Raw genomic sequence first — 11,226 nt, forward strand, 5'->3', positions numbered from 1 at the left:
TATGGATGTGTTTGTTGGTGTCTGCAGTAATCCCCTTCCAGTGGCAATGTGTTGAATGCAAGTTACTGATGAGCTACAGGCAGAGTGTCTAGAAAACATCACAGGGGAGATGATCGAAATCCAGGAGGACAGGAGGAAGAATGGGCTTGAACAGCTGCATCCAGGGGTTTTTCTCCCTGATACATTTTGGTTTTGCAAGGTTACATATGAAAAGCTTTCCAAGCAAGGAGAGACCTTTGTGAGCCCATGCTGCTCAACTGACAAGGCAATTTAGACTGGGAGTTGGGGAAACAAGAGGAGGGCCAGGTCAGGGTTAGTGGTTTCTGGATCATTTAAACACCTTTAAAACTGAAGGGGAGCAACTGCAAAACTCAAAATAAAGAAACAGGCAAAATAAAATGAATAAATAATACATCACCAGGACAAAGAACCCATGGTGGTAACAGGTTTTAGAGACATCACCTCTTAAGTAAGCACCAGCCAGATGCTGCTCAGTGATGAATAACTGTGTTGAGGCAGAGCAGTGACAAACTACAGCCCTCGGTGGGAGAGCTACCATCCAGCATGCTGCCTTTGACATCTGCTGTGTTTCGGTGAACTCAGACTGCTTGCAGAAGGGCAAAGAGATGCAGAATGCTGGTCAGAATAGGGCATCATGTTTAACTGCATTACTGAAACAGGCATTGTGTGGAGGGAAACAGAGCACAGATTATCTTGTAGTTGCATCATGTGTTGGTCTTTGTCAGAACCAGACCACTGTACCATCTGGATTTGAAGTAGATCCCACAGGGCCATACCAGAAATTAGTTTTGTATGCAGTGTCTGCGTGTTGCTGAATTGGTTGCTTTGAAGGAAAAAAAAGAGTATTACCAAAAAGACTGTTTCCTGAACATCCATCAAAGGTTGCTGGCAGCTGTGGTTCACAGCAGACCTTGTTGTCTGATTTCTGTGCCTAGCGTTTTAATACTGGAAGGGACTATGTGACCATCGAGTCCAGCCTCCGGTATGTCACAGGCAGCCCATGGCAGGCTGTCTGCAGGAGCCTCTCTTCACTCATAATGTCTCAGTTGAGGTAAAGCACATAGCTTTTAGGAATAGCTAGCCTCGATTTAAGAAAGGGCTTTGTGTAATAGAAAATCCATTACGACTGCAGAAAACTGTTCATCACCATCTCTGTTAAAAATCTGCACCTTGTGTCTGCTATTCATCTGTTCTGCTTTCAGTCGCTGGGGTTTCTTCTGCTTTTCTTCCAAATGAAAGAGCGCTCTCTGATCAGAAATTATCTACTCATGCAAGCACTTACTGGCTGTGAGGAAATTGCATCTTAAATTTATCTTACAAGTGAAGTTGGCTTCTCTACTTTCTTCCCCTGTAGATGATTTTCTGCGACATGATGTATGTACCTGCCTTCTGATTCCCGATTTCTCCAACATACTTGGGAAATGGTGGTACCAGAACTGGACCCATTATGTACGTGTCGGTAGTACCGTACCTTTCCTTCCCTCTCCGTGGATCACGTTCATTCCCGCTGTGGTGCATCACAGGGGAGGTTTATTTTCAACTTGCTTTTGACTGAATACTCAGGTGTCGTGGCCCTTCTCGGGGTCGCTGCCTCATGGAACACAGTCGAAAGTGCACAGCCCGCACTGTGTGCAGGCAGCCTTGCTCTGTGCCGGGTGATTCCTGCTCCCAAGCCATGGTCCTTTCAGGAATGGGATGTCTACATGATTCAGTATCCCATCTTAAGTATCCTCTTCTCTCCCCCCTCCCTTCTGCACTCATTTGCTGAGGAAACATTACTATCAACTGAAGCAGCTAGTTGAATTTCATGGGCTAAAATTCATCATTGTTTCAGCTTCATTCTATCAGTCTCCAGGGTGACCATGTTTGTGGTTATGTTCAAGGCTGACTTCTTGCACAGGTCATTTGGGAAATGTCAGAAGCAGCACCCTTGAACACAGAGGTCAAGGTTTCCTCTTGAATTGTCTAGCATCCAAATTCCATCTGCTGCAAAACCCCATGCACTCTGAGGCTGGGAAGTAGACAACTCCTTTCTCCCAACAAAGTTCCTTTCTCCTCTTCATCCTTTGTCACATCCACAGTTTTTGCAGAAATCCAGTTTATGTCCTGCCCACATCACCTGTGTCTAATGCATTTTAGAGATGTGCACCATTGGAAAACACATGTAAATAAGACAGAGTCAAAGAGCTTGTGTGGAGGCATCCCAGCTCGTTCGCCCAGTGAAAGCCTTTGCTCTGACAGTGTCATCTACTTCTCTGGGGAAGCAGGCCATTGTCTTTGGGTCCTGTTCCCATGTTACCAGGGGAAAATAGGAGACACTGAATGGGACCTGACAGGGAAGGGAAGGGAAGGGAAGGGAAGGGAAGGGAAGGGAAGGGAAAAGAGCTACTTTCTTACTTTGTCATTCACTGTAGTCAACATTCATCTGGACAGGGAGCTGTGCTTTCTGGAAGAATTTGTGCTCTGGGGAGGTGTCCTTTGGGGCCTCATCTCCTGGTAACTCCAGTGTTGCCTGTGCTCCTGAGGTCCCCTCTTCCTTGTAGCAGCCACAAAAAGGCTTGTGGATAAACTGAGACTGAGATTGCTTTACCCTGTCCTGCCTTCTCAGTTGAACTCCAAGTGTGTTGGCGAGGGACACACAGCAGTCACTGAGGATGAGGAGGGTTGTGGTCATTGTAGTAACTGGTTTTGCTACAAAGGTTCCATTGGAAGCGGGAAAACCCCACTGTGTGCTCAGTAATCCCAGAGTTGTGTCGTTTCTGTTACAGGGCCGTTTGCACAGGTATCTGTTCTCACAGCAGCCCCTCGCGTGGGCTGCAGAGAGTGCAGCTCACTTGGCAAGGGGAAGGACTGCGGACCTCGCTGAGATTACATCTCTCGTTAAAGCATGGAGATGTATCTCCAAGCGAGAGCCTGACTTGCAGTGGAAAGGCACTGCCTGCTGTAAATATTCTCTGTGTGTTGCAGTTAGAAGTGGTTGTGCAATGGCAGTGGAAGCTGCTGGAGCCCGATGTCACCTCTGAAAAGGGGTGAATCCCTCCACATCCCAAAGAGACTGTCAGCTGTTGCTGCTGCTGTTCCTTGACACCCCGTGAGCCTCCTGTCTCTCATCACTTACGTGATTGCAGCTGCATCACGTTTCATGCCTTGCTTCCTCTGAAGATTTTTCTAGCATCATGACTAACATCTAGCATTGTCTGACTGACAGGATAGAAGAGCTCTGTTCAAAGAGGCTAACTTGATTGTGCTTTTACCAGCTCAGTAAAAAGCCTGGACTAACTGGGATTTGTTAGGAGCATAACTATGAGGGATCTTTGCTCTAGTGACGAACAGAGTATCTCAACCAAGAAAGGGATGGTCTTTGCCAGGTATTTTTTCTAATGGTTGCACAAGTTCTCTTTTGATTGCTTATTGCTTATGCACTGGTGGTACACCTGTAGAAAGAAAAACCTGATAGTTTGATATTTCAGATTGCTTAAACTCATCTAGCTTAACATTAAATAAAGAAAAGTTTGTCTGTCGAGTCTTGTTCACCACTGGAACCTTGAAAATTAATTAGTTATGCTACTCCCTAACTTCTACAAGAGTTAAAAGCTTTCAGTCAGATTAGTGAAATTATGATGTAATTGTGAAAATTTCCATGTAAATTTATAAAGAGACTGTTAAACATGAAAGGAGCGGGGCTGTGGAGAAGAATATTAGTGATTATGCAGGGTTAGTCTGCTAACCCAAAGCAACTGTAATTAATTGGTGAAAGTAATTCTGAATTCTCAGCACCCTTAACGTTCAACTCCTCCAGTGTCAGGGTGCAGCTCCTGCAGAACCAGGAATAAGTGAAGACAGTCAGATAGGTAGCCAAATTGTCAAAAGCTTCCCAATGTCAGAAAGGTTTCTGGATAGGGAAGACCTCTCAGTAAGTTTAGGACTGGGTATCAGGTTGTAAAAGAGAGAACATTAGGGAGCAAGGTTTGGGTGGAGAAATGAGTGTTTAAGGATAATAGGTACCTTTTGTTGTTGGATTTCTTTCTGTGATTTATCACTGGGTTTTTTTGGTTGGTTTTTTTTTTTTTTTCCTCCCGCCCCTCTGATTCATATCTGGACTACATGGTCAAGACTTTCTTATCAGAATTCTCCTGTCACTCTTGGTGATTGACAATCAAATCATCTGAATCAATGTGTACTTCAGGGACTTTGCCCATCAACATGGCATTCACAGTGTAACTCTACTATTCGATTAGTATAAGCCTATAGTGACTTAATCTTCCTCTGTAAGGGTTTTTATAGAATCATAGCATCGTTTAGGTTGGAAAAGACCTTGAGGATCATCAAGTCCAACCGTAAACCTAGCACTGCCAAGCCCACCACTAAACCATGTCCCTAAGCACCTCATCTACACCTCTTTTAAATACCTCCGGGGATGGGGACTCCACCACTTCCCTGGGCAGCCTGTTTCAGTGCCTGACAACGCTTTCATGTTAGCATAACTAAGAAAAGTTCCGCAATTATCCTCTTGCAATCTAACTGCCACCTCTCCAGTTGGCATGGAAGCTCTCTGAGATGTCGTGACTCTACCACCTTGAGAATAGTTAGTTCCTTTGGAAAGCAGCATAACTGATAATTTTCTGGTTCAGCACTTGATCAAAGCTGTCTAGAGAATCTTTGCCCCATTTCATCTTCATCTGCAAGAAAAGGCAATTTGGAATATCAGACAGGGAGTCTCTGCAGTTACAATGCCAGCACACTACTCGGCCAAGAACTGGGAAATCAAAAGCATTTTTGGTTTTGTATCTTGCCTGTCATGAAATTCAGGGAAGGGCACTGTGTCAAGAGATGGTTTCAGCAATGTTTTGGATTTCCTCCCTCCTCCTCTCTTCTCTTAATCTTGAAGGGTAAGATTATCGGTATTAAAATTTACTTACTTGGCCTGCTCTGAAAATTAAAGCAGAAAGGGAAGTCGCCAAGCTCAAACACTGTACACCAGCATCAGCAGGTGTCCCTTCAGAAGTCAGTTTTTATTCAGTTTGTGCCAAATGGAGCTTTGTCCTTTCTACTGAGGCATCCAGGCTCCTGACACAGGCTGGGGTGCTCTGCGTGCTGGTGTTCATGTGCACCACACAATCCCAAAGCATGGGACCTGTCTGGTCCCCCCTGCCCTTCCCTCTCAGGCCCCTCTGGTCTGTGGCAGGTGCTTGGCAGCAATACCTGTCAAAGCAGACTCTCCATATTAGCAAGCGATGGGTCGTGTCATCTGATGGGTTCCCCAAATGGGTCAGCTTGGGAGGCGATGCCTTTGCCAAGTCTTTCGAATATCACGAGGCTGTTGGCATGTCTTGGGTCCTTCTCAGCCGTGGCTCACTAGTGGCATGTTTAGAAACTTGCCTTCTTGCACGTGTGTTCGTTTTCCTGTCGTGCACACTTAGCAGCCTGTTCAGGAGTTTCTCACTTCGAGGTAAAACAATGTCACTTTAGTTCTTTCGGCCCAAAGGCCAGAAGCTCCTGAACAGGCTGCTAAGTTTCTAAGAGGGACACAAAACCCACGCCCAAAAGGGTAAGTTTCTAAACGTCACACAGATGTCTTCCTTTCGGTAAGATTCTGCACAGCATTTCTCCTACAATCAGAGAAGAACATGCAACTACAAAATGTTTTTTTGAGAAGATTTTTGGCCACCTCATCTCAGACTCCCAGGGTGAGTTAAAAAGCTTTGCAGGACCCTTCTTGCAGCAAAGCTGTAACTCCAAAGCCTGGAATAACGGCACCCTCAGTGCCTGTTGTTGCATGTGGACTCTCTGCAGGTGAGGAGGAAGCCACCAGAGTGCAGGATGTCTTCTGCTCCTGCTCTGCTGGAGAACTGTGCTTGCTCGGCAGTGGGGCGGTCAGGTCCCCTGTGGACCAGTCCTAGCGATCACCGTGAAAGAAACTTTTGCTAGGTCAGGGTTCCTGCAGCTTAACCATTGGGCATCTAAGAAACATGCCTGGGCAGGTGCTTCTGCCCACACACAGTAAATCTGGCAGCATTCCATTGCTGCCGGAGCAGCTCATGGTTTTTTTCTCTTTTGGCTTTTCCTACCTTGGTTCCCTATACTTAGGTTTGCACCACATTTGTCACCTTGTTCCCAATGGGTAATGTCTAGCTGACATTCTCCTGACCACCTGAGCAGTGACCTTTCCAGAAGGCTGGCATTTGAGTTGGGAGATGCAGAGCACCATCCTTCTGCGTTAGATATGTGACATTATGTTTTGAAAGTGCCAGCCCTCCCAGGTTCACCCTGGTTCATCTGGCTAGAGGGTCGCTTGCTTTCATTCATGAAAGTCAAATGTGTAAAATGGACCCTTTTCCCTGCAGTGGTTTCCAGAATCTCTTGTCATTTCTCATTGCTTGCTTTCAAGTCCATCCAATAGTGATGGAGGCTGTGACACAGTTGCTGAAGGGAAATTCCCGTGGTGTTTGCCATGGTCCCAGTCCTGAAGTCCTTCTGAAGGTTGCCAGTGGCTGGTGTGGATGCTGCAGGAGGGCAAGATAATTCCTGTGGTCCTGTTGCTGTGGAGCCACAGCAGAGCAGAATGGGTGCACCGGCCCTGATGAAATAGGGTACAAGTGCCCCCAGAGCTGGCCCTGTCTAGAGACCCCTGCATGGTAGAGACCCTAGAGTGGATCACCAGAAGCCTTCTACCATGAGTGGTGGAGGTCTGTCCCAGTGCTGAGGAATTGCCCTGGTGTGACTGGGGAGAGTTTTATGGGCGGATGATCACAGCCTCGGCCCAGGGCAGAGGAGAAATAATGATATCACTAACCAGCACCTCTACATTTCTCTCTCCCTTGCTATTCCAGAGCGATTACTCAAGTGACACTGAAAGCGAAGACAATTTCCTGATGATGCCACCAAGAGATCATCTTGGCCTCACTGTGTTCTCCATGCTCTGCTGCTTCTGGCCATTGGGAATTGCTGCCTTTTACCTGTCTCATGAGGTAATGTTAAAACACCTCCTGCTAATTCAGAGCTTTGCGTCCGCGGGGTGGCCATCACCCCACACTAGCAAGGAAAGTTCACCAAAACCCAAATGTGGGCAACTCTCCAGCATAGTGGGAGGTGGTTAAACAGGGTAGTGTGTTCCCCACGTCGACATGTCTCTGTGATAGTGGTGGTTGTGTTGCGAGATACTTTGCTGAGGGAGGAGTCTACAAAAAATTTTAGGTTTTAGTTGACAATGGTCAGGTTCCGTGCTAGGTTATACAATGTCCAGCTACGGATTTTCTGCAGACAAGACTTTTGAGTGGAAAACACCCTTGCTATCTCAAACACTTGGATTTCCCATTGGGAAAACTGATATATTGTTTCCCAAGCTGATCATCTGGAAAAGCAAGCCAAGTAATATCCTTCCAGGAGCAGAAAAATTATTTCTGTTCTGCAGAAGCAAATTTGCTTTCTAGGAATCATTTCCTTTCCCCCTGAAAAACTGCTCAGTCTGTTCTTCTTGTCCAATTTTGATACGGAAATATTTTTTACCAGAGAAGTGACAGTGTTTTGGTTTGTTTCCTTCATGAGACAGGCTTGCTGGTTTCCAGCCTGTGCCTAACAATCACCTCATGCCCCATCATTTGTTTCGACAAGTATGTCTTCATGAGTGCCTGCAGAGTAATTATTGAGTTTCCCAGCATGGCAGATAATGTAACGCGGCAGAAAAGGAGTCACACTGGAAGTCTCATCGATGACTGCAAAGAAACGTTCACTTATATTTCTATCTACTGGTGGCAGCAATGCGTATTGCAAACCACAGTCTGTACTCCATGGCACCAAAATCATTCACCCTCTCACCTTTCTAATCCGCCTGCTCTAAACCTCTACCAGCACTGGGCATTTGTCAAGCCGGAGCAGACACTTCAGATCTGAAGAATCCTAGTCTTTGATATCAAAGAAAGAGATACGGCACTACTATTTTTTTGCTGTAAATGAAGTGTCTGTCATTGAACTTGGAAGCCTCTGAGACAATTAAAGTTTGTCCAGCGGAAAATAACAAGTTTCGTTGTTTGAGTGCTAGCGATTTCTCAAGTCTGGGTCAAGGGATTTGCCTGATGACAATGGCAGTAAAAAATAGAGCATGGAGTGGGATCTGCATGTGCTTTAGTATCCTGCTGTTTGGTCCTTCAGGAGGGGCTATTTCCCAGCAGTTTCAATGGACACATCTCTTTGTGCACGTGGACTAAGCAGGATTTTTCACCAACTCTACAGCCAAGGAAGGGTTGAAAGTTTGTCACCATTAGCAGTGTGCTTGCTCTGTGCTGGGGAAAATAGCGCACTCATTAATTTCCTGCGGTAGCATTCCTTCAGGAGGCCTGGGGATTGCTAGCTAGCTTTATCTAAGCAATGAAAGCACAGCACAGTCCAATAAATGCAAAACAAACAACATAATTAAGGACTAAAAAGCAGTATGGTTGAGAAGCTAAATGTGCTGAGAGCCAGTGTACAAAGGACAGGGCATCCACATTAGCTGTGAACTGATCCCAGGGGCCAGCATGAATCCGTAAGACCCTGCTACCACAATAGGAGCGTAAGGAAGGCGGAAAAGGCCACACGAAGGCAGAGAAAGATGACGATATCGTGCTGAAGGATTTAGGCACTGGAAAATGGTTAGGTGTTGTTTGGTTTAGCGTGATGATGGAGAACAGCTGAATGTGGCTGCCTGAAACTAGGAGCTGTCAGCAAGAAAGGTCAGGCAGGTGCTTTGCTTTTATTAGGTTGAGAGATAGTAAATTAATCTTTGTTAGTTGACCTCTTGGATGCACCAAGGCAAGCTGTGACTAAATCCAGCCAGGAGGAAGGACTGTGTTTCTGAGGAATTTTCACTCCTGCTTTTTGTTTTTGCATTGGAAGTAGAAATCTTTTCATCTCTTCCCACTAAAAAATAATAATGATACCACCACCCCTGCATGCTCCTTTCCTCCGGTCTCTCCTCTTAGCTCTCTGTACAGAACAGCTGAATCGGCTGAGAACTCATTTCCCAGATCTCTTGCAGAAAGATGGTCAAGCTCCTGCTCGTCCCAGTCCAGCACAGGCACATCAGTCCGCTCCCCGAGTTCCCAGGCAGGTACCTTCACCTTCGCTGCCTGCCTTCCCCTCCAGCAGGTCCATCTCAGCCCTGAGAAACCACAAGCCTTCGCTGAAACCGGCTCTTCTGCAAAACCCCACATCCAACAAAGTGGCATTCGCTAGTGGAAAAATGAGACTAAAATTAAGGCCATAACCTTCTATGGCTGAGAACTAGCTCAAAAAGCTGGTGTAAACCACCGAAATCCTGCACCTAGCTAAGCTAATACCGACAGTGATATCAACTCATACTTTGGAGCATAAACCATTCAGAATGAGGTTTTATATGCGAGGTAGTAAAACATTACGTCCTATTAGCATGTGATTTCTATTTATACAGGTCTTTTAATTTAAACTCCTGAATAACATTTGAGATCTCTTGTTAATACAAAAGGGTAGTCTAACGCTCCCCATCCTTTATCATGTCAGGACTATAACTAAAGATCAACACTTGGCACTTGCCAAAACATTTTTTGCAGTTGCTTGAGATCTTGAAAACTGCATGTTTTCAAAAGTCTCCTGGGTAGTTCTACTAAAAAGGCCCATTCTGGGAAAAAATTGTAACACGTAGGATGGTGGATGGATTCTTTGTGCCAGAATTTAGCACTTGGTGGTGAATTTTTTTTTAAAAACCTGGTCTCCTTTAGGTGTGCAATGCACTTACAGATGGAGGCCTGATTTGCAGAAGATATGTTTACAGTACAGCTCAATCCAAAGGGACAGAAGCTTTCAGTTTATTCCTGCAGCACCTGGCAGTGCGTTTACGCTGTATAAGTCTATGTCACGGTGCAAAAGAATTATACAAGGATGGATGCTTTAAGGTTTCAGAGGTGCTCTTTACAAACAGAATGATTTCATTTTCCCTGTGCTCCATAAAAGCAATGTGCTTCCTGCAGGGGCTATTTCTGGTCTGTGTGGGACTTAGTGTTTCCACCAAGGCTCTTGCCAATGTGCTGCCAACTTAGGGCTTCTTGGAGGCCATCTGTATCGAACGATGCAGCTGCGCAGGGTCTGCCTGCATAGTGGAAATGAAGGTGTGCATCAGGTTTAACTGACCCGGCAGGGAGGAGCAGCAGATTCAGAAATGCGCTCTATGAAAGCAAAACCTTTTCCTTTCCACTGGGATATCCGATTTTTACGAGTAGGGCATCGCCTGGTGATCTTCTTATCCCAAGCAACGCTGAGAGACACTGTTTTTCATCTTGCCTCAGTAAAACAGAGAGCCTGAGGCCATCACTGTGTTGTATACTTGCTCATTTACTTTCTTCTGGTTTGATCTGTGTTTTTCTTCCCACGAGAGACTTACACCCACCACTTGTGGCTGCCCCGTCCTGCTCTCTCTCTCAGTTACCAGTAAATCGCTCTCAGGACCTGGTCATTTCCTTCCCATGTATCCCATCTCCCATCACCCTTCCTTCTTCAGACCGCGAGATGGGGATGTGATTCCCATTGCCTCACAGGCACAAGGTGCCCTCCTGATCACGCTGGCATCGTGCTAAGTGACGTCCAGATCCCCTTACTGCCTGAGCCATCACAGCTAAAATACAGGGGCTTTGCACACATCAGCCATTCGGGTGACCTGTCCAGAGGCCACTGCTTTAGGGTAACCTCTCAGGAGAGAGAACGTCTCTGAGTACTCTGATTTTTAACAGTAGACAGTGTTTATTGACTATTTTTCCACTTTTCTACAAACGGGGCATATGAGTTTTTAGGCTTGCAATTTTTCGGATTGGCTGCTTTCCCAACAGCTTATAGCTGAGTCTGAAGGGCTCAGTCAGAGGGGTTTTGTGCAGTTTGCAGGGAAGCCTTTGCAGAGGAAAATGTAAAAGTTGTATGCCTTTCACCATAAAACTCTCCTCCACAAACAGTGTCTGATTAAAAAAACCAAACTCATTATGTTTATTTTTTCATAAATCTCCACCCTCTGGAGTCTTGCAGGTACCTCAGTTTTCATTTTTACAGAAGGTTTTAGCTTTGTAGATTGTAGACAAGTGTGAAGCTTCATAAGTCAGAGAAAGAAGTTAAAAATAAATCTTTTTGTCTTGTCAAGTTTATTGTTAAACCTATCAGATGATTTATCGAGGCCTGTCAGGATTACTGCTTGGTGGGGGTTGATAATCC

At 45.6% G+C, this 11,226-nt stretch overlaps 1 protein-coding gene across 1 annotated transcript in view; it reads left to right on the forward strand.

Moving 5' to 3' along the window:
* The window catches only part of SYNDIG1 (synapse differentiation inducing 1), a gene marked incomplete at its 3' end in the record, with an annotated part of 14,396 nt that extends 7,407 nt beyond the window's left edge, over positions 1–6,989 (forward strand). The window contains exon 2 of the mRNA XM_009700679.1: positions 6,852–6,989. Coding sequence (XP_009698981.1) covers positions 6,852–6,989 — 138 coding nt within the window. The remainder of the gene's footprint in view (positions 1–6,851) is intronic.
* Between the last annotated feature and the right edge of the window lie 4,237 nt (positions 6,990–11,226).

Source organism: Cariama cristata, unplaced genomic scaffold (genome assembly GCF_000690535.1).
Source record: "Cariama cristata isolate BGI_N322 unplaced genomic scaffold, ASM69053v1 scaffold5385, whole genome shotgun sequence".
NCBI classification, from domain to species: Eukaryota; Metazoa; Chordata; class Aves; order Cariamiformes; family Cariamidae; genus Cariama; species Cariama cristata.